General features: G+C 37.0%; 1 protein-coding gene across 1 annotated transcript in view; it reads right to left on the minus strand.

Annotated features, from left to right (window-relative positions):
* Positions 1-24,888, minus strand: part of ABCC9 (ATP binding cassette subfamily C member 9) — a 150,182-nt gene that overhangs the window by 106,943 nt on the left and 18,351 nt on the right. The window contains exons 5-14 of the mRNA XM_022577748.2: positions 23,694-23,860; positions 22,401-22,643; positions 20,143-20,337; positions 17,771-17,923; positions 17,101-17,256; positions 15,807-15,941; positions 13,399-13,561; positions 9,211-9,251; positions 8,142-8,284; positions 134-242 (exon numbers count right to left, since the gene is read on the minus strand). Of these exons, the coding sequence (XP_022433456.1) occupies positions 134-242; positions 8,142-8,284; positions 9,211-9,251; positions 13,399-13,561; positions 15,807-15,941; positions 17,101-17,256; positions 17,771-17,923; positions 20,143-20,337; positions 22,401-22,643; positions 23,694-23,860 (1,505 nt within the window). The remainder of the gene's footprint in view (positions 1-133; positions 243-8,141; positions 8,285-9,210; positions 9,252-13,398; positions 13,562-15,806; positions 15,942-17,100; positions 17,257-17,770; positions 17,924-20,142; positions 20,338-22,400; positions 22,644-23,693; positions 23,861-24,888) is intronic.

Genomic DNA, 24,888 nt, shown 5'->3' on the forward strand with positions numbered 1-24,888 from the left:
AGCAGATGGCAATTTTTTCTCCATATAGGTTAAAAGTAAAGCGTGTGATTTCTTCTAATTGCACCCACTTTCAATCATCCATCCTCAGGACTGTCCCTTATTCACAGCTCCCGTAACAAAGAAAAGCACTTACGGCTCCAGTGTGTTTCTTACAGGATTCAAATGGAAGAGAACCTTCCCCAGTCAGCCAGCTGTCCTCACCAATCTCATCACTCAAGAGAAACTCATTCAGCTTTTGAACACTGCAAAAGGCAAACAAGCAAGCACACAATAAGGGATAAAAATAAAACCACCACCAATGAAATTCTACCTAAATAAACAAACTTTTCCCCCACTGTTACCATGGTAAGCAAGCCAGCTCTGAGAGTCATTTCTCAGGACCAGTTGGGAATCCAGCTAGGATGCTGGGGACTGACGGGCTCCCAGGACCTGGGGTTTTCAGCCCTTAAAATGAAAAATCTCAGGAAAACCACAACCAACTGGTCACCCTAAATTCAACCAACTCTCCTTTGCACTTTTTTTTTTTGCAATTATATTTCTTGTCAAAGACAATAGAATCGGAGAGGGACTTGAAACAGGGTGGTTAAAAAAAATAACACCAACGAAGGAAGTATCATTATTCTCATTTTACAAATGAAGGGAAATAAGGTACAGGGCAGTTAAGTAAAAACATACAGCATGTAACACACGGATCATGGGTCCCTGCATACTTTGCTACTTTGCTTAAGCACTACTGTATATATTGGACATATTTTCACAACCTGGCAAGGAGAGGGCCCTCTAGAATATTACTACGCAAGACGTTGGCCAAGATCAGTGGCATCAACATCACCTGGGAGCTTACTTGAAACTTAGACTCTCAGGCCCCACCCAAGACCTCCTGAGTCAAAATCTACATTTTAAGAAGATCCAGAGATGCTTCATAAGCACAGTACGGTTGGAGAAGCCCTGTTCTAGAAGAGTAATTTACAAACATTCTTTACTGTGGTCTCCAGAGGCTGGACACAAGACCCCTTGGCCCCCTTACCCCACCCATTCTAGTTTTCTCAAACCAGTGTCATAGGATCAAGAGTAAAACGAATCGAAGAACACAATTTGAAAACATCCTCCCATAAATAAAATGATACACTACAGAAAAGTCTGTGAAGTTGAAAAGACAAGAAATGCTCCTTCTAGCATGCTAAGATGCTAACAGTGGGCAAACTGGCCTGGCACCTGCGGCATCACATACAGGGGAAAGACTGCCGTTAGTAGGAAACTAGAAAATACACATCTGAAACAAAAAATTTTTTTATTTTTCATTTCAGCTTGTAGTCAAGTTAAGTGCCTCCAGACAAGTCTGCATAGTTTGTTTTTGTGACAGACTAAAAAATGAAGAAAAGTAAATTCAATTCAGTCTGTTGCCCATGAACTTTAAGCTCTTTAGCCTTGCATGGCATAGAAACCGCTTCCTTCCTTTGGAAACATAAAGGTAGATAAAATCCACTAGGGCAGTCTAACTATTAACTTCTAAATTTCATTTACAGGAAACTAAAAGAAATAATTTTTTCATTCTTTTTTTTATTGAAGTATAGTTGACTTACAATATCATGTTAGTTTCAGGTGTACAGCACAGCGATTCAGATATATATATCTACAGATATATATATATATCTACATATATACATTCCTTTACAGATTCTTTTCCCTTATAGGTTATTAAAAAATATTGAGTATAGTTCCCTGTGCTATACAGTAGGTCCTTGTTGGTTATCGATTTTATATATAGTAGTGTTTATACCTTAATCCATAAAAGTAATTTTTTAATTGAAGTATAACTGATACAATATTATATGTTACAGGTGTACAATATAGTGAGTCACAGTTTTTAAAGGTTATACCCCATTTATATTAATAGTTATAAAACACTGGCTATATTCCCTATGTTGTACAATACATCTTTGTAGCTTATTTTATACATAATAATTTGTACCTCTTAATGCCCTACCCCCATGTTGCCCCTTCCCCCTTCCCTCTCCCCACTGGTAACTACTAAAGCGAACCACTTGTTCTCTATATCTGTGAGCCTGTTTCTTTTTTGTTATATTCATGAGTCTGTTGTATTTTTTAGATTCCACTAAAAAAAATTATTGTTTAAGGAAAGCTTTGGCTGAATAATACTCCATTTTATGTATATGCTGCATTTTGTTTATTCATCAATTGAGGGACATTTGGGTTGTTTCACTTTTTGGCTATTGTGAATAATGCTGCTATGAAGATGAATGTACAAATATCTATTCAAGTCCCTGCTTTCAATTCTTTTGGGTATACACCCAAAAGTAGGATTGCTGAATCATATGGTAATTCTATGTTTAATTTTTTGAGCATCTGCCATACTTTTTTTCATGGTTCTGGAATTCCTGACTTACTTAAATATATTCAAGTTATGACAACATGGCTGAACCTTCAAAACATTATGCTAAATAAGATAAGCTAGGCACACAAAAAACAAAAATTGCATAATTCCACGTATATGAGGTAGATAGAATAGTCAAATTCATACAGACAGAAAGTCAATGGTGGGCACCAGGGTCTGGGAGGAGAGGTAGGTACAAGGGGAGTTATCATTTAGTGAGTATAGAATTTAATTTGAGAAATTGAAAAAGTTCTGGAGATGGACTGTGGTGATGTTTGCACAACACTGTGAATGGACTTAATGCCACTAAACTGTACACTTAAAGTGATTTAAATGATAAGTTTTATGTTATGTATATTTTACTGCAATTTTAAAAAGAATTTCAGAACCAAAAAAAGAAAGAAGAGCTCTGGGTTTTGTACTGTCTTTGAGTCTTTGACAGCAAAGCCTGATCACATAGATCTGAAAGACAGTGTTAGAAATGCCTTAGGAATGGCATTTTATTCATCTTAAATGGCAGTATCCTTTCTTTACTTCTACAGACGTTGTTATTCTGCTCCAAGGTTTAGAAGAGATTAGATTTTAAGGAGCACAACTTTGTCCATCAAAGGAATACCTTTCAGACAACCTCACACTGTGTCTCTGCACACAAAGGCAAGTATGGGGCCAAGTTCGTGTGCCTTTGTAATTAAGTCCAGCAGCTCCAGGTACACGTTACTCAATGAATGTTTGCTGAATCAATCAAAGAAGGAATAAACCAATGATTCAGACATTTAATAATTAAGGTCAGTTGATTCAATTCTCCATTTCACCTTCTAGCACACACAAATCTTACTGAAGCTTTTATGAAATTAATGAGACCCATTCTTGCTGAATATCAGGAAGCAATGGTCCCTGAGCATGACTGGAGCATGGGGAGAACTTCTTTCCTCTTCATAAGATCCCACCATGGAACTCCAATTACAATAAACATCGGAGGACCCAACACTAGCACTTTTCTGAATCTCACCCTCCATTTCCCCTCCCCATCCCCATTATTCCAGGCTCTCTGGCTTAGGGTCCCTTGCACTATTTTTTTTGTTTTGTTACTGTCTATCTCTCCCACTAGACTCTGAACTCTTTAAAAGTGAAAATTTTCATCTTCAGAATCTAGCCCAGTGCCAAAAATATAACATAGCAATTCCTCAAGAAATGTCTGGTGAATGAATAGGTAATACAAAAAACATTTCCTGTTCATATGAGGGCCTTTCAGAACTCACAGAGGCTAAACAACTATGGAAAATGCATGAATCCTGACCAAGGGTGAAGTAATTTCTACCATGCTGCCAGGGTTATATTTTTAAAATGCAAATACGCTTATACAACAGTCCTCTCCTTAAAATAACAAATGGCCACCCTGCGTCTTTCAGCATCCTTGGCATCATCTACAGGCTGATTGGGATTTTACTCTCCAGCTTCATCTCCCAGTGCTTTCCTCATCAGGACCTTTCTCCAACTACATGCAATTACCTTTAGCCCCCAGAAGGTACCAAGATCTCTCACCTCTCTGCTCACCCCTTCCCCTTGCATACATTACTCCCTCACACAGAATGTGTTTTCCCTTTTTATTCAACTGGCCAAGTCCTACCTGTTCTTTAAGATCCCATGAAGGAGCTATCACCGCCTTTAAACCTTTACTGACCGGACTGTCTCCCTTCTCCCTTGATAAGCTTCAATGAGCCTCATATGTGGCCCATGGTATTCTGTGTAGTGCTCTATCACAGCATAACATGCGTGTTGTAATGACCTTCCCTTCCCAGTCTCTCCAGCTAGACTGTGGACTCCTGTGGATTTCACTCCATCTTTTTTTTTGCGATACGCGGGCCTCTCACTGTTGTGGCCTCTCCCGTTGCGGAGCACAGGCTCCGGACGCGCAGGCTCAGCAGCCATGGCTCACAGGCTTAGTTGCTCCGTAGCACGTGGGATCTTCCCAGACCGGGACACGAACCCGTGTCCCCTGCATCGGCAGGCGGACTCTCAACCACTGCGCCACCGGGAAGCCCTCACTCCATCTTTCATCTTTGCCATCCCCAATGCCTAGCAAGGTACCTGAACTGCTTAATAAATGAATGTGGATCCACAGAAAGATATATCCCTGAAGCACGAAACGGAGTTCAATAAAATGGTGTTAAATTAGTAAAATGGAGATTTGTTAAATATCTAAAATATATAGGCAATGTGCTGGGCATTTTTCATGTATTATCTCATTTAATTCTCCCAACCACCATAAGCAGGAACCATTATGATGCTCATCTGATAAGTAAGGAAGCTGAGCCATAGAGGCACCAAATAATGTGCTTGTGGTTGAACAGTGAGTATTCCATGGCTGTGCAGGTATTGAAAACAGGTAAACTTGATACCAAACAATTCCCTATCCTGCCTCCATCACCTTTAAGTTTAGTGTTTTACTAATTTCTCATTTGTTTAGGTAATTCATCAAAGTATTTAAGGTTTTGTTACCGATGATATTTTTTCACTTTTCAAGTTTGGGTGTTTATATACAGCTTGAGTACCTTGGACAGGTGCTATGTTTGGGGAAAACAACTGATTTTGTTGCTGGCAGTTATGTGTTTTCTTGTGGAAACCATGAAAGTTTTGTAAATGTGGGCCAGGTCAACCTGCGAGCATGTTCTACGATAAATATAGTAACAATTTATTTGATTGAAGGTAATCACAGTAGACTAGCCAAGGGTACTTTCCTTTGGGAGGTAAATGAGAGAAAGGACACAGAGTTATCTTCCACCAAAGCAAGGGATTAGTTTTACACATTTTTTTCCTTGGTAAATAACATCTCTGGATATAGATACTGCATTGTACATCAAGTACCAGAAACCTAAACTCAAATTATTTATAAAGGATACAATATAGCGACTTAACCTTTTCCTCCAGAAAAGCAAAACGCATAAACTATTTTCTTACAAATAAAGCAAAGAGGACAAGTAAAGCAAGCATCATGAAAAAAATCACTAATTCAAATATTTTAATATTTTAGAAACTAGTGACTTTCCTACTTTTCTTCATTTCTTCCCTCCGTTTTGCAAATGTAGACGAACACATCGCCATAAAAGGTCCAGAAAACTCAAATGATGTGGGGTGCTGGGGTTACTAGGAGATAACCTGAATCTTAACTGCCTCTTTCTTGCATTTTATTACGTATACATAAGATCCCACCCAGTGAGCACCACAAAAGACAATTCTGTCTAACAAGCTAAACATTTTTAAAAGAAAGCATAGAATTTTCTCGAAGCAACGAATTTTACATGGCATGGATCTTCCTCCAGCAGAGAAGTTTACACATCTCTTACAGGCACACGTAACACAAGTTGCGAAGTATGCTGCACCCTATTCTAACCCACCAAATTTCTGAATGCATCTCAGAGCGTAGCAAAGAACTTATGACTTCCACAGTCCTGAAGAGGAGGTTTCAAAATCAGCTAACCGAAGTCTCCGATTATAAACAGGCTGCTCAACTCGCTGTGGGCCAACTGGCATTAAAGCCTGGTCACGGGTTCCCAGGCAGAGAAGGAAATGCCAAGCCCAGTCCACACTGGGAAAGACGCTCATTTGGGTTCCGAGAACCGGCACACAGTGGGAAAAAGGACTGGCCTCCTCTGTTGACTGGTCATCTCCCTAGGACCCACAAATCAACCACTGAAATTCATTTTAGAGAAGCAAGTTTTTATAAGCTGATTCTATTTGGCCTATGGCTTGGGAAAATCTGGAGCTGAGCCCTGAAAACAGACTGGTCTTTATCAAACTGGCAAATGCCTTTTCCCTGGAATGTACGGAAGAGAGAGTTTTACGCAGAAATATACAGTGATTACGATCCACCCTCAGCTTTACTAGGATTTACTACAGCAGGATTGTATACTATGGACTTGGGGAAAAACCCACACTCCTAGATTTATTAATTTTTTTTCACAGCATCTCTTAAAAGTCCTTTCGGTGCTTGGTAACCTCCTGATTTCAGAGGACTGATCTATTATTAGTTATCAACTGCTTTCTATTTGACTTGTAGCACAAAGTCAAATTCAATTAAAAAGGCAACCGTGAGAGGGACAGCTATTAAGTGGAGAAAATGAAAATAAGAACCAAAATAGCAGACTCTGGCCATTTATCAGTTTTATTGTTTGAAGTCGCTTCCCTTCCAGAGCACTGCCTAATTTGGAAGTGGTGCTACAGAAATCAGTCAGTGATCCGTACAAGTGTTTCAGAAGTCAGAACAATAAGACAATGAGGGCAGATGAGGTCAGAGGGCCTGAGCTTTAAACTCTTAACAGCTCCAGAATCTGTGACTAACAGCATATCTTACAGAATAGGATTGAAATCTTGTTAAGGTATTAGTGTAAAAAATCAGAGCTTCGTTTATAGTTAGGTAAGGTATATGAATTTTAATGATATTTGGTATTAAGTCTTTGTTAAGCCCATATAAACTATTGCCTAAAACTAGAGGTTCTGGTATCTTGAATATTAAAAAATAGTTTGCTTAACAATACATAGACATTGGGAAAGTATTTCGTTTTCAAGGACCTTACAATAGATGCTCTACATTGCTATTAATGACAACACTATGCTTAGTATATTTAAGGCCTCGACTTTCCAATCTTCCTTCTGTATTGAAACATCTTGGCATTCCTTTCAAAGGCCAGATATAAATATGATAATGACCGTTTATGAAACATGCTGAGGTTTTATGAGGTTTATAAGACCTTATAGCAAAAGGCAAAATACCACTTTAGGACTACCTTGTTTATAACATAGACTGAAACATAGCTATGGCACTATGGCATATACAGGGTAGTATAATACAGTATGGTAACATATTTATTATATAATGCAAGTAAAAATGGTGAGGAAATGGTCATTATCAGACCACGTCTATTTTTATGGGAAATTGTGAGTCTGAGATAAAGTCTACACTGCTTAGCAATCTACAGAAGTATACTTAAAATTAACAAAACACTGCACTCAGTTTTGCAAAGTTTTCAGAGACTTTTTCAGAGACATTTTCAGAGACTGTGAGCCTGGATTTTTTTTTTTTGGCCAAATTAAACTAAAATTAAAACAGAAAATATGTATTGATATGAACATTCTCCATCACTGCTGGTAAAAACATAAACTGGCCCAGCTTTGCTGGAAAATATTATGGCCATATTCATTAAAAAAAAACTTAAAAATCTGTATACATTTTGACCTACGTCTCCTTCAATGGAAAACAACATGGCCATACTCATCAAGGGCATTAAGAAGATGCATCTATTAGAACAAGTATCACCACTTCTAGAAATCTGACTTTAGAAAATAATCAGAGAAAAGTTTAAAGATAAAAAGATGCTTCTCTCAAATGTAATTTACATTATTTATGTTACATGGGTGAAAACAGAAACATTCTAAATGTCTAAGAAAGAGGTAACCATTAAGTAAATTAGAATACTTCCCAACAATGGAATATCATGTAGCCAATAAACGTAATGTATTATGGTCTTAATGAGGGGAAAATTAACCCCCCAAAGTTCAAAGTTTTTATTTTAGAATAATTATTTTTGTATGAAATAGATAAAAGACTGAAAGGTAGCATACCAAAATTTTAACAAGTTATCTCTGGGCAGTGATTTGGATGTTCTTTTTATACTTTTTCTAACTCACTACCATGAACAGATAGCATTTCTATAATCAAGCAAAGAACTCCAGACACTCCAGCACATACCTGATGATGGCTTTGACGGCAAACCTGACCACAGTGGAGAGCAGGAAGAGAGGGGTGACCAGGATGTGGAAGAGAGACAGTGAAGCAAAGGCCTCCGCAGGTTTGAGATTGTTCCCGCTGGCATACGCATGCGTCACAAATGTCTGTGCAAAGAAAGGATTTTAGAGAAAGCTAGAGAAAGGTTCACAAATACTTGCGCTCAATTTTACAAGCCTAACAAATTCTACTATGCCAATATGTCCATTGCAACTCTGAAAAATATAATACAATTACTTCATCCGAATCACTCCCTAAGAAAAATAACACTTGCTATTGGTAGAGCACTTAATGGTTTACATTCATTCTAGCAGTAAACTTGTGAAAGGGGCAAAACAGATTCTATTGACAGATAAGAAAATTAACTTCTGTCAGATTACTGAGATGGGGGAATAACCATGAGAGAATCCAGAGTTCTTAACACCTACTCAGGCTCTTTCCAACCAATACTAAATTTTCTGAGAGAAAAAAGGAAACATTCCATCGTTTTAGGGTCCCTATTGTGGATCTTTCCTAAAATCGCCAACAATGGTGTCCAAGGCAGACTTATTTACAAATATTTCTAAGTATAATACTAGTTCCTGGGTTTGTCCTTTTTGTTTGAAATATAATGTAATCATTTAACATTTTCCAGTTGTTGATCTAGCACTATCTTGTAAGAGTGTCCAGGAACCAGGTCATGGAGATTAGGACAGTAAGTTTTCAACCTCTGCTAATTTTGCTCCCCAGGACACATTTGGCAGTGTCTGGGGATATTTTTGATGGTACTAATGGCATCTAATAAGAAGCCAGGGATGCTGCTAGACATCCTAATGCAGAGGACAGGTTCTCACAACAACGAATTAATTATTGGGCCCAAAAAGGTCCACAGTGCCACGGATGAGAAACCCCAGATTAGAACTATCACGATGGAGACAGCAAAGAGAAAACTGAAGGTGAGGTAATATATGTTACCACCCACCCATTCTTGTTCCTAAGTCATTTCTGAACACTGACTTAAGTCCATTTCTTAAGGTAAGAAAAAGTGGCTTACAGCAAGAACAGCTGCTATGGGAATTGCCGCGTTCATGAAGACTGTGGAAAGAAACCAAATACATTAATTTCAGTGAACTGTGAGACATTTCAGTAACTTTAATTAATCATCAATTATTACTCTAACTTTCCTTGAAGACAGGAAAGACCAAGTACGTTAAGTAACATTTTTGTCTTGAGTCCACAAACATTTCCCGGTTGGTATTTCCTGGTTCACAGTTGTGAACTCCCATAGGCGAGACTTAACCAGAAAATGTGAAAAATTATTTTTTTTATGAAATGTTACAAAGAGCAAAATTTAGATAAAGTTATTAGAATTTAACACATATGCATTCTTCAAAGTATTCACGGTCTGTATTTTGTTTGGTCCACTAAACTAACTTAAAAACATAAAAATTGGGATATTACACAGATAAAAAGAATTTGACATCACGTGAAAAATCTCCTTCCAGCAGTGATATTAATTTTCACTTATAGACCTTTTGTTTAATAAAATAGCTCCATATCCTGGGCCCTCTGCTAGTTTAAATATCTCTCCAGGAATATATTGCACTATCACTTGATAAACATAATATGCAGAACTGAAATGAGAAAAACTCATATTTAGGCTAAAATACTAGCATTTGGAAGTAATAGGAAAAATAAAAAGCCAAGTTGATGATTTGTAGTTATTTTGTCATAAACCATAGAGTTTTAGGAACGGAGGACCAAAAAGTAACTGCATTGTTGGTAACAGGGCCAGGCAATGGCAGAGCAAGAACTATAATCTAGTTTTCTTGATTCTCAGAAGACAGTCCATCTAAAAACTATCACCAGCTCTCATGATCCGCTCTCATGAACTGTCCTTACCACCGTGTACAGACTCAGCCTGTGCTTCTGAAGGCCCAGAGGTGGCTTAGCTATCAAATCTGAATTCTTGTACGGTACCAGCAATCCAAACACGGCTCTGAGACTCATAACAGTACAGATGAAGAATCATGTTTCTGTCTTCACCTTTCTCTGGCTATTATTACCTTTTTTTTCTAAGTGTATTTCATTCTTTTCCTCCACACCATTATTTATAACTCATTCTAAATACCTTTAAATAAGTAATCTCCTCCTGATGAGGAAGAGTGAGAGCAGCTGCTATTTTACTAAAACCTATTTATTTGGCACTCTGCACCCGGTGCAGGTTATCAGGGACCCTTCCTACCTCGTCATAAAGATGAGGATGAGACCCCCGAGGTCACACAGCTGGGCTCCTCAGACCGTACTCACCACCACTTCACTCTGCCACTACTCAACAACTCACAATCACTGAGGTATGATGGGAGTATCTTCTCCTATTTAATGATCACAACTACCCCGCGCAATCATGAGGAAACAACTTAGGAAAGATGAGTAACAGGCAAGATTCCAAACTAGGAGATGACAGAGCTTGGATAAAACCCAGACCTTTCTAGTCAAAAGCTTCATGTTCTTCCCACTTCTCCATATAAAACTCTATCAAAGTGAAGAGAGAAAAAATAAAATCGTATCTTTGTCTTTCGCCAAAAAATGAAATCCATGAACAGCACATGACCATTTGGCAGTGGAGATTAGGAAATGATTTAACAGAATCTCTTTTGCCCTCAGATATCATCTCCAGTGGCAAGAACACTGATCATAGAGATGGATCTTCAGTTTTATTAGTATTTAACCTGTTTAACTTTGCTTTTCAATATTTTCCGATACCACAGATTGAGCGCTTTTATGTTTCAGGTGCTTTTCTAAACACATTACATACATTATCTTATTTAATTCCCCCAGGTATGCTTAATACTGCCCAACTTCCTGATGAGGAAACCAAGACGCCACCAAATGCCGACCAAGGATGTACAGCAGACAAGTTGCTGAGGCAGGATTTCATTTCAGATCAGCCTGCACTCTAAGACCCAACAGTAACCACTATGTTATACAGTTGACATTTGTCTTTCTTTCTTTCTTTCTTTTTTTTTTTTTGGTCTAAACTTATGGTACTCTGCAAATACTATTTACAAAATATTTTTAACAGTGACAGAAGAGTGCCACGTCCAATGCCTCATTTGACCCTCACAATATACCTGTGAGAAGGGTATTATTCTTATTACACCAATTTTTAGAGGAGGAAACTGAGGGAGGTTATTGAACACTAGCCCACTTGCCAGGTGCGTTATACAAAACGATGAGTAGGAAGCCCTTGATGTAGTGCCTAGAATAGAGTCAATCAACAAGTCAATCAACATTTGCAGCATTCCTTAATCTATTCTAATCCTTACTACAATCCTACATGGTAGAGACTGTTATTTTCCACTGTCACACATGAAAAAATTGAGGCTTGGAGGATAGAAATAGTAACTTGGTCAAAGCCATACTGCTATGAAGTGGTAGAATTGAGATTTAGAGCCAGGTCCGTTCAACTCAGATAATGGAAGCTCTTCACCACCACCAACACCATACGTAACCAAATCGGAAAACTTGGAAGTGGTGTAAGTGAAACTTTACACCCCTGATATAAGAATTCCTGCTGCCTATAATCATAAAAACACGATTATGCATTTTCACCATCATGATTTCTTGTTTTTCTTTTCAGTATGGCCTCCTCTGTCCTCTTCTCTTTTGTCTCTGACTTTCAAAAACCAACCCAAATCTTACATAACTGGGTTAAGGTGAGTTGACAACCCACCTCTGCCATTTAGTAGCTGGATGATTTGGGGGAAATTCAAGTTACTTAAGCTCTCTCCACCTTAATCTTTTAATTTGCAAAATGAAGGTAATAACAGAATCAAAATCTTTGGGGAATTCCCTGACGGTCCAGTGGTTAGGATGCTGCACTTTCAATGCTGGGGCCTGAGTTCGATCCTGGTCCTCGCCAGGGAACTAAGATCCTGCAAGTCATGTGGCGTGGCCAAAAAAAAAAAGAATCAAAATCATTGGACTGTTGTGAGGATTAAATAGGACGATATATGTAAAGCTACTTATGGCAATAATTGGCTGAGTATCTCAATATATTTTTGTTATTATCATTATTATCATCACTATTTCTGGCTGTATCCATCCTCGCCATGAGAACTTCAGTCCACTGCAGAGAGAAATATATTGTAGGAGCCAGCAGCTTAGAGTACTATCATATAAGCAAGTGAATATCGATCATTCCATCTTCCAGCGTTTTGACACCATATTAGCAGTGGTGTGGAGCTGGAAGATAAATCTCCTCCCCATTTCATTTCTAATGTATCCAGCATTAGGCTACAATAAATGAGCTATATAAACCAAATATTCTCCTTAAATCCATTTCACAAAAGTAATGTTTATAATCTCTAAGGACTCAAGTATTTTAGAATTCAAAGGAAACAATCTATAAACCTCCAAAACTTTAAGTTGTTGAAGGTCTGGGGAACAATAGAAATGAGCAAAACTGACACACAAACTAAATCAAATATTAGTGAGAGTAGTTTGGCTAAGTTCAGAAGAATTGTACTAACACGAACTCATTCTTGAGAGTATTCAGTGTCACTCTTTGAGAAAAAAACAATATTTTTGGAGCAATTGCTTTTTAAAAATTAGAGTTGTGGAGAAAATGCTTTGTATTTAAAAAGTCTTGAAAGTGCATTGGAAAAGAGGATTTTATGTGAATGCAGTTTGGCTTCTTTCAACTGGAAATGCTGACACTGTTTTCTCCTCAATTTTCAAAACTGGCATTTCACATGCAATCTTCGAGGAAACATAATAACATAAACTCCCAAAGAGACAGGGAAGACAACCTCACATAATTTTTAAGGATGTCTGGGGACAAGAAGATCAACAGTATTACAGTCAAATCAATTTAAATAAATTTTTACTGAAAACCCATGATGCATCCCAACTGTAACTGATAAGAGGGTTTCCACTATCAGTACTACTAATCATCCCCATCCCCATTTTACAGATGAAGAAACCAAGGATTTCGGATGTCAAGTAACATGGCAAAGACACACATTTGTAAAGAACTGAATTCAGGTCTACCTGACTCTTAGCTTGTCCTAACTCTGCTCTTTAAATTTAAATAACCTCGCGTGGCTAGCGGCTATTGGACCACACAAATGGAGAAAATAAATGGGCTTCCTCTGATGCCTAGAATGCCTCAATGATCACAAGTTAAAGTGAACAGACCACATGTTTTTTGGTGGTCCTCAGAGCAACAGCAACTTACTGGAGAGTGATGTATAAAGAGCAAAGGTTTTGAGACTGGATAGTTCTTTCATTCTTGTTTCTTCCACACTCTTGCAAAAGATGTGCTCCCAGGCGTACAACTTTAGCAGTTTGATGCCTTTCAGTATTTCATTTGTTTTCTTCAGTCTCTCAGTGGAATAATCCTATAAAAGAAAGGAATAAAAAACAATGCAAGCTGCATCCAAGTGAATCAGAGAGGCAATACCACATGCTAGATAGGGATTGAGGAGAGCGTGATTTCTGCCTGGCTCTGAGTCTAATGATGGCTGTGAGATTCCCGGGAGAAGCAATGAAACTCTCTGTACTGCTGCCTCCAGTGTGAAAATGAAGAGTTGAATGAGACGGCCTCAAATTTCTTTCCACCTAAAAACTGTTTATGCCTCTGTTGCTTTGGTTTAAATAAAAGCAGTTTCTTAAGTTTCACATGATTTCCTTGAATAATATCTGCAGATAACACACACAGACATGTAGGGAAATGATAAAGAGGCTTCCAGTGGCTCCTTCTAATATCCACATCATTTCTTTCTCCTCTCAGAACTATCACTCATACTTAGAAAAAGAGAAACAATGAATATAAGAAAAGTCAGTTTGCTTCTGATTTGGGAAAGTGAGGGCACAGTATTGTGTGTGCTCGCATTGAGTCTTCATAAGACACTTATTGAAACCAAGCCTATTATTTTTAACTTCAAGAAATCTCCACCTCCTTCTTCATAAGCTCTTGTGTAAGGCCTAAATTAGAGGTACTGATTGCTAACCACTTGGATTAACTGTAAAGAGATGTGTAGCAGATCCAAAAGCCTCTCTTTAGTCAACTGTTTCAGTTTCCTCCAAATATTACATTAGAATTACTAGGAAAGTGCAATGTCACCTGTGAACTCTCAAAAGGATCTGCAGAGTGGCAAAAGGCAGATAGGAGGAAGCAAAAGCAGCAAATGATCTGATTTTTTTTGAAGTATAGTTGATTTACAATGTTAATTACTGCTGTACAGAAAAGTGGTTCAGCTATACATATACACATTCTTTTTTTATATTCTTTTCCATTATGGTTTCTCATAGGATATTGAATATAGCTCCCTGTGCTCTACAGTAGGACCTTGTTGTTTATCCATTCTATGTATAAATGCTACATCTGCTAACCCCAAACTCCCACTCCGTCCCTCCCCCAACCCCTCCCCCTTGGCAACCATCAGTCTGTTCTCTATGTCCCTGATTCTGTTTCATAGATAGGTTCATTTGTGTCATCTTTTAGATTCCACATATAAGTGATATCATATGATATCTGTCTTTCTCTCGCTGACTTACTTCACTTAGTATGATAATCTCTAGTTGTATCCATGTTGCCGCAAATGGCATTAGCAAATGATCTGATTTTATTCACCCTTTTGTCTCTTGAGGGCTTAAGGGCCTATCAATGACTGCTTTGGTGAGTGAACGAATCAGTATGAATGGCTAAATGAAAGTCAGATGTTGGTTTGTCATATCCCCTCTTTGTGTCCCTCTTCCACACCTTTCTGTATTCGTGTCCTGGAGTAAAGAGGGTAGATGGCTCAGACAGAAATAATAAGGAACCTCGTCAGAAGCGGCAGAAAAACAAGTGATAAAAACCACTTGTGTGACATGAGACTTGCTTGTCACGGTAGAAACACCAACTTGGGAAACAGTCCACCAGTGGCAGCATCCCTACATTTCACGCCTGATTTACAGACAGTCTTGCTCATATTTAATCAAACTTTATTTCTAAACATGCTGTCAACAATTTTATTATTTGCAAATATTTCTTTAAAAGAAGCCAATTCTTGCTCAAATAAAATGATTTCATGGCAAATTGAAGCCAGAAAAGGTCAATAATGAAGCTTTTTCTTGCTTGCCAAGTTGACCATGAACATACTCAGGCAGAGCAGTTGCCACTGAAACACTTCAGTGTAACTCCATAGCTCATCACATGGTCTGATTCAACCCTACGGACATTTAATTTCAGAAGCACCAAATCTGACCCTTTATTTGTTCCTCGATCCATTTCTCCCATGTCAGTAATTGACATCCAATGTACGTGTAATCTAAAGTACCCACAAGTGGGTTCTCTAGTACCCATAAGTATAGGTAAGTGATCTACAAGAAGATCCAAAGCCTCATCACATCATGACTCGTGAAAACATCAGGCATTGGGATTCTTGCATTTACAGTCTAAGATCGTTCCGTCTTAGATGTCAAATCCACTTTTAAAAATTGTTGAGCAGCCCAGAAATTTCCCATTTGCTGCCTAAGAACTGAAATGAAATATAATGATTTCCAAATAATCCTGAGTGGTATGTAGTAATTTCCTATATTTTAAAAATAAAACCGCATGACTAGATTTTCCTAATAAAGTTTCCAAAAGATGTTACTTACAAGAGTGCTCTTCTGAGCCTCTGCCAACTTTGTAGCAATGAAGTACTGAATTGGCGCCAGGAGCACAATGACAGCAGCACCAACCAACGCGCTGGACCCAAGCAAATTGTAGAGCAGAATCACGCCCATTATGATCTAGCAGGGAAAATACAAGGCAAGGGGAAAAAGAATAGGGGTGTGGGGACCACTGCATGAAAGGAAGGATTTTTTAGTGAAATTACAGTGTTTCTTAATTATTATATTAAGTGTATTTGGAAGTCAGCTCAACTGTGACAGTTGAGTTTTACTATGATTTATCTGGCAAAGGCTAAATAGCTGGAATTTATTTTTAGTGTCATGATGTGTGCACCTGGTGCCGAACCAATTTACTGCATGAAGTTGCAGAGTGGTCCCAAGGATGCTTTCAACCTGAAACAGGCTTCGAATTTTTAAAAGAACACAAAATTTTTCTAGAAAATGTTGTCACCCGCCATAAATTTAACATCCCATATTCTCTTGGAACTGTATTAGCTTTTCAAGGCAAGGGGGATAGAAAATAAGAACCAGCATCATCATGTAAGAGAACAAGATAGCTGTTTGTGGACTAAGTGATCTGAGCTCGTCAGCTCCTCAATGACCCCAGAAGTCACTTAATGACAAAAAGGGTAGGTCTAACTAAAACCGTGGAGAAGCTAATGTTGGTGCCCCATCTTACCTTACTTCCCTTTTTAAATTTATTTCCCGAAACGAAGGCTGAACCATGTAGGCCTAGCCTCTCCGGTTTGTCACCTTCTTCTTCTTTTTTTAAAACTCAGGTTTTAACCCTGTTATCTTCTCTTGTTGGTTTTTTTTTTCAATTTCCCAATAGCTCAGTTTATCACAGCTCAAGATGTCAACTAATGAATTGTATCCATACAGTTAAAGCCTTTAACCGTGCCTATATGCCAATGATAACAGCTTATTAGTGACCTTCTGGAGGCAACGGCACATTAGTTTAGTGACTAATCAATTAGGCTTTTTGGGAATTCCAATCAAAATGAAAATTCCCTTCAGGTCACCTCTGATGCAGTCATTTAGAGGCAGCCTGGAATTTTAAATTACACCATGTAGGCAGCTACCTAGTTGATCTGTGTATAAACACATTTTGAAAAATAAAACAAAGCATATTCTAAATCTTTGTGCCAAGCACTGTGAATGTTACACACATGGATTTGGATTTCCATTACAAATGAAAAAACAAACAATAAATTTTAAAACTGATATCTTCTTGTTCTTATTTCCTCTGCAAATAAGAATCTTACTTATATTGATCTACCTGAACAGGCATAGCCCATAGATTGGGACACAGGAACAAGAACCACATGAGTTGATTGGTTTCAATGGCAACCAAGTTATTGATCTGACCCAGGGTCATCTCACCCATGGATAAATTAGATGTAGAAAGACGCAGGATTTTATTGTATATCATGGCCTGAAAAAAAAAAAAAAAGAAATGTACTTGAAGCTCTAAACTTAATAATCAACATTATGCTTATTTATTTTCATTGAAAAAAATAACTTTTTAAAAATTTTTGAAAAAAAGGAGAAAAACCCTATAATGCCATCTTCTTAAGTCAACCATTATTTTCATTTCAGTATTGTTACTTTCAGTCCTCAACTAAAGAGAAACTTATTTTTTCTTGTGATATAATCTAAACATACATTCAAATTTAAACATAATCTCTGGAACAAATAGTAACAGAAATAAATAAATGCAAGATTTCAAAATATTTTAATATATTATTATAAGTATTATTTTTAATTCTCAGTGGGTTTATTAATTAGCTCTGTGGTTCTTTTTTATTCATTAGATCCTAGAAGTGTTGATGTCATAATATCACAGTGAAAATGGAAGGAAAAAACTAAACTGAAGCCTCTACCATTCCTATCACTGGATGGTATGTGGCATTTTCAAGAGGCCAAGATCATTCAAAGCTTGTACGTACCAGCAGGGCTCCACGGAGATTAATGCCAGTCTCTATGGTTACATAGTAGGAAGCCTGCAAAAATGTCCTTTGCAGAATAAGAGCCAAGAACAGAAGAACTGCTAGAACATAGGCATTTTCAAGAAATTCCTTTGATGAGAGGGTTTCTGAAGTCTTATCCCAAAAGAAGAAAAGATATAAATTAAAACTGTTCATATACTGGTATACAGTTTGCATGCATTAAACAATACATGGCTGTTAAATATAAAAATTCAATGTCTATAGTACAGCAATGGAATGAGCCACAGCAAGGCAATTTTGGGTTTTCCTCGTAATATCCACAGATACAAATACAAACCAGTTCAATGTAAAAATTCCCAAATTGATGATTAAGATGGCTGGAAATGCCTGAAGGCATTTGTAGGAAAAAAGGTACATTAAAAAATTTTTAAGTTGAATACATTTTCTACAAAGATATAGTCTACCTTAGTTAACTGGAAAATAGTAAACCAAGATAGAAGTTAGTTTAGACTGTAATTTAGAAGTAGAAGCTACAAAGCTGATAGTCGGTCAGAAAGACCAATGGGACAAAAATAAAATTTCCGAGACCAATGAAACTAAAATACAATTTCCATAGCCTTATTAATTTAAAATAATTCTACAGAGTTGACTTTTTCTGATCTTCATCTATCTGAATTCATATAATGAAATAAATTATAAATTATAAAATACATAATTTGGCTATTTATTTCACCCACATGACACTTTCAGTGACAAAACACAACTTATGAAAAACTGTTTTAATCAGATTATGACTTAAGTCATCATAAGAATATACAGATTGATTGCTTTTTGTTTGTAACTAGCATATGGTAACTTGTTTGTTAGAAGTAAGGGAAAAGCAACACTCAAATCAACACATGTCAATTTGGGCACTCTTCAGTTTTTACGGTTTAGATCCGTTAAATTCTACTTCTGGTCCCCTTCCTCTTCTTTCCTGGGGATACATACAAATGTGTAAGTGTCTTCCTTCTCAGAAAAATACATGGTTAATATGTGTAAGGGAGAGGGATGATGGAATTCTATGTGGAATTCCGACATCTGTGTGTAAATCAGGCTACTAGGGACAAAACATCACAAACGTGTATTCAATGGTAAAATATCTGGTTCACCTCTATTACAATTGAGCACTAATATATGCAAGGAACTGGGCTAAGCATTGTGGGCACAAATGGGAACTGTTCTTAGTTGCTCTGTTTAAAAGAGCTCACAACCTAGAAAGGTAAGTATATCCATAAATAACCTGCTTCATTATAAATAGCATTTATGGTAAGTGCCAACGCAAAGTGAACAACGTGTTAGAAGGGTACCAAGGAGAGTCAAATTCCAACGAAGACAAGCAGAAAAAGTTTCACCGAAGATGCAGCATTTACTGCAGGCTTTGAAAATGTGTACAATTTTAATAGGTTAAAGAAGGGCTTCCCTGGTGGCGCAGTGGTTGAGAGTCCGCCTGCCGATGCAGGGGACGCGGGTTCGTGCCCCGGTCCGGGAAGATCCCACATGCCGCGGAGCGGCTGGGCCCGTGAGCCATGGCCGCTGAGCCTGCGCGTCCGGAGCCTGTGCTCCGCAACGGGAGAGACCACAACAGTGAGAGGCCCGCGTACCGCAAAAAAAAAGGTAAAGAAAAGAGGACAGGAAATTAGATTGAGAGAATAGAAAAGGAAAACTGATTCATCGGGACTAGAGTTTCTATACGTGAAACTAGGGAAATCAACTCTTATTTTAGAAAGAAACTAGGTAGGAAGTTCATGACGCAGACTTTCTTAAGAACAGGAAATATAAGATATAAATTTATAACAGCAAATAATTTATACTATATAGTCCCCAACAGTAACATAATATCTAATAAAAGTAGAATGTGACTGGCCCTGATAATTGTGAAACAGGATGATGGCTTTTACTATATAGGAAACGATAAAAGTACATACTACAAATCACATTGCCGATATCATTGGTCATAGGCCTCTAAACAAGTGACTCAGCCACCCTCATGTACTCATGCATGAAAATTCTTTACAGAATTGCTATAAAGATCTAATAAAATAATCAATATGAAATTTCTGAGCATCGTTTCCAGCACACAGTAAACGCTTATTAAATGTTTATAGTCTCTGAATCTGAGAAATAATTTTGTTGGCCACATCCGTTCATTGAATACATACACTCATGTTTTTCTCTACAAGGAAAATTATTGTTTTCTTTCTTTTAAAAAGCATTCAATTCTCTGTAAATAAGCCTGTTTGAATGGCTCATAAAACTGCATTTTAAAAAAGTAACAATTATAAAGAAATTTGCCAATAATATGTTTCCTTTCAAAAGCACCACAAACTTACTCCTGTTGTGTTATTTGTCCCATTCTGGGTTTCATTCACACGTTGAACTATTCCAGAAATACAGAGAGGTCCAGCAAAACCCAGTAAGTCAGCAAGATAACGAAATGTGCTACTAAGTAGAATTGGTCTCCCAAAAGCTGTGTACATTGCTAGCCATATAGATGGAGTCCGATTTGGATGATCGGCCACTTTTTTCTGAAAGAAAAAAAAAACCTTGATGAACCATAATAAAATAATAGAGCAGCAATTAATCTTAGGAACTATGGACATCTCTTCCAATATTTCTTATATTTTAAAAGATTAAAAATAAATGTTACTGAATCCCTTTCAATATGGTACATATAGTCTGGTATCCTTGCATCCTTTGTAAACAATAACTACTGAATGTGTTTTAATGAAATAGAGAGAATGAAGAGTAACCAGGCCAGTTTTTCAAACATTTTGTATTATTTTTAGTTGTCAAAGGATGACCCCAAATTCTTAAGACCAAACTAATTTTAATTCCCTTTGATTTAGAAAATGAATAAATTTGTCATGAATATTACCAAGTAACACTGTATGGAAAAGAAAATAATAAAATACAAAGGTCCAGGTTATTGGCAGTCTAGTTAAGATTTCCGAAGTCACCAGATCACAAGAGATTCACCTATCAAGTTACAAGCTAAACAAAAGAGATCATCCAACTTCAAATTCTTTCTTCTCTAGGTATTTCCCATCTCCATAAATGGGGGTCAATAATTTTTTAAAAGTTACATTAGACTTGTGTTTCCTAGTTATTCCTCAAAGAAATGCAGAATGAAGAATGGCATATTTGCTTAAGCCAACTCATGGCTTCACACTTCTATAATCATGTGCTGAAAAGATTTTAAGACCTGAACAATTATAATTACATCTTGGAGAGGAAGTAGATAGAGTTTCTTCATTGTGGCAAAGAAGCTAACTCAACGCATTACAGTTCAATCGTGTTTCATATTCAACTCCCTGTGAGATGAATAATTCAATTATTTTTTAAAGTTTATTGATAAAAGACATTAACACACTGAGTTCAAGTGACTCTGTATTATAAAGAGCAGTCAGAAAATTTAAGCTATGCTTAGGCTATAGCATTCATCTTTGCTTTAGAAAAGAAGTTTTTAAAATATTATGAAGGGCTTCCCTGTTGGCACAGTGGTTGAGAGTCCGCCTGCCGATGCAGGAGACACGGGTTCGTGCCCCAGTCGGAGGGGCTGAGCCCGTGAGCCATGGCCGCTGAGCCTGTGCATCCGAAGCCTGTGCTCTGCAATGGGAGAGGCCACAACAGTGAGAGGCCCGCGTACCGCAAAAAAAAAAAAAAAAAATTATGCAATACTTTTCCCAGAGGTGAAACCAGAGAGATGACTCGGGTTCGTTTGTAGTAACCATTTCCTGCAATATTAATTTCATAACACACATTTTTGACACAAAACAGAGGTCATTTTCATCATTTACCATAAATGCTTTGTTGATCTTGATTTAGAACAGCCAAAAACTCTTTAATTGATCCATCATACCCAATTCCCTTCCAATGTTGGTGTAAATACTCCTATTTTTAATTACAATAATATCTGTAGGTGATAGCAATATAAAATACATCTTCCACGGTGGCTATCACACAGAACTACTCAGAATGATAACAAGACAAATTGAAAATATCCGAAGATTCTGATATTTAAATTTTTAAATGCAATTATAAATACCCAAAGAAAGTACAAGAAGAAACCAATTTTGCCAGATATGTAGGATGATACATGGAGTAGGTAGATGATGCCCCTTTATTTAATTTAGTTCCCCAATTTTGAAATACAGAATCCAAATTTTAATTAATTTAAGGGTTTTAGTTTCTCAAAAGTTATTCATGGATACTTTCCCTTTAAATAACAAAATTATTGACAAGATACCTGAAAAAAGACAATAAAAATTCCATGAATTATTAATATATGGTGGCAAGGATTAGACATACACAATTATTGAACTTAATTCTTACTTTCTATTTGGTCCTAGAGAAAAGACAGTGTTCTCTCTGTCCCTCCTCACGTAGTGACTGGGCAACTAACACACCATATTTCATAGGCTCTTCTGGTATATTCTCAGCAGCCCAGTTAACATGACTCAAAACTACTGGGAAAGACAGATTGAGAAAATCTGCTCTTCCTTAACTGTAGGTATTATTTAAGCTTAGTGCCTTTATATTAATAGGCCCATTCTCTACAATCACGGACATGAAAAACATACTAACTTACCTTTTGTTCTTCATATGCATCTTTCAAACAAACATAATTTGTTACCGCCCTCATTGCTATTGGTAATTTTCCAATTGCCTTCAGATCAATAGGCTTTTTATGAGCAGATATGATGAGCGTGTTCATCCACCAGTATGTTGCTTTTGACAGTAAATTCACAAACGGTTGAAGAAATCTCACACCCAGATCCTGGAGGTCTTCAGGAGGCTTTACTTTCTGAGGATTCATGAAGAACACATATCTCTGTGGCAAGAAAAATTCCACAGGATAACAACCTAACTCTTTTTCCACATACTAAAAATAAAATTTTAACCTTTTCTACATCTTCATTTCATGAGGCCAAAATTTGTATTTTCATACTTCTTTCCATTCCTTTCTGAAATATCCTTTTGAGGAAAAAAAAATCCCTTTCGTTGTGACTACATTCTAATTAAATTCCAGAATTTCACACTTAATACACTTGGGCCAATGCTAAAAATCAATTACCACTTTAAAAGAGAGTTATCACTAAAAATCAATCTTTCGTGATATCCTTTCATGATATTTCATGATACTTAGTGGTAGATTCAACTAAATGAATATTTTTACATCATGCAGATTGCTTAAATGTGTTATCAACACCACTGTTGAGTCACTCTGTCAATTTGTGGTCTGGCTAATGTTCGCTGTTTCCACTGCCCATTGCAACATGTATCTTGTCATTCACAGCAAATTCAGAGTGCTCTGATGGAAAATGAACATTGAAAACTCAGTCACTAGTATATCACACTATATAACGGGCAGCGTTATGTGGCGGGAAGTACAATAGGTTTGTAATCACAGACCAGGTATGAGACTTGACCATATTACTTTGGCTATAAAGCTAGAGTTATACCTACGGAAGTTTCTTCACCAATGAAATGAGCAAACTGGATTAGGTTATCTTCTTTTCCATTCAAAATCTCTACGAATACACTAGTTTGATTAAGCCAGGTTTGCTTTGGACCAATCATGGATGATGGAACTACCTGATGAAAACAGTTTCATCTATAATATAGACTAAGCATAATGTCTGGCACATCATAGGCACTTGATCAATATTTATGAATGAATACAGTAAATAGATTCCAGGGTCACATTGAGATTTTGGGAACATTAATGGTCTGAAACTTAGTAATTAGTTCAATTTTATATTTATACACATAGATGATATTTCACTGTTTATCCTCTTAAATACTGATTCTTAACTGACAATGATCTTCAATATTCAGGTCTTGAACTCCAGTAACTATACAAAAATCACTAGATACCTACTCTGACGCGAATGACATTGATCTCCACAGCCATCAGGAGTCCATTCAAAATGACCATTATGCCTGTGATGCAGAAACGCAGGTCTGATACTCCCCAACCAGACTGCCAGTATTTGACCAACTTTATGGTTTTCGTGATAAAGGCCATTACCCAATACAGGAATAAGGCTGAAAAAATAAAAAGTAAAAAGAAAAGATACAATCTTTCACTGCTATTTTTTAAAGCTTCACTGAAATTTCAATATAAATACAGTGTTGACAAAGACAATTTAAGATATTCTATTTCCAGATAATTTTATTTGTTAACAAAACAACAGATATGCTTTAGTGTACTTTTGGAGTTTTGAATTGGAAGTATGATAATGACTTTAAAATATTAGTGCTTCCACTCTGATTATGTGGGATAGATGTGCAGATATAAGAAGACATGTAAATAGGACAGACTATACTCTTCAGAACTCAACGTGTAATTAATTCTATAGACTTTAAAGTTGACTTTATATTTTGGTCTTGTTTTTTTAAGAAGCCCTGATTATATAAAGAGTTAACAAACTGTGTAACCTATCCATTAGTAAGTATGTTGCAATTGCCAGGGGTGTTATCCTGGAATTATTATGGAATCTATGTAGCAATGTAGTAGGGTTTCTGCTTTACTGATCAGAATTCAGGTAAGTAAGTGACTCTTCTCACCCAAATGGTTTAAAACACCACAGGCATCCACAGTACACAGAGAAGAACACTGATCCTACAGAGCAAACTAGACCACAAGTAGGTCAGAAAAGTAGGGATCTATATCATCTCATAACCACAGCCAGCATTTTGCAGAAATATGAGATGAAAGCACAGACTTTCCTAGAAATCTGTCATCAAGGATCCAGTATACTTTGAACTTTGAATAAAGCTCAGTACAAATGAATATGAGATGAGCAAGAAGAAATCTAAAATACACATAAGACAATCCCGCTTGGACAACACTTATCAAAACCAGAAAGTTTAAGGGTGATCACAACTTCCTTAGAGAGAAATAACTGAACATTGGCATAGAAACATATCTTTTTTTTTAGCTTAAAATACAGGGATTGTCAGAATGGATTTAGAACAAATAAGTGGACCAAATTATGCGCTATCTAAAGAGATTCACCTTAATGTAAAGAAACAGTAGATTGAAAATAAGTGGGTGGAAAAAGCTATACAAT

The sequence above is a fragment of the Delphinapterus leucas genome, chromosome 11 (genome assembly GCF_059928025.1).
Source record: "Delphinapterus leucas isolate spDelLeu-1000000601 "Yukka" chromosome 11, BTC_Dleu_Yukka2, whole genome shotgun sequence".
Lineage (NCBI taxonomy): Eukaryota > Metazoa > Chordata > Mammalia > Artiodactyla > Monodontidae > Delphinapterus > Delphinapterus leucas.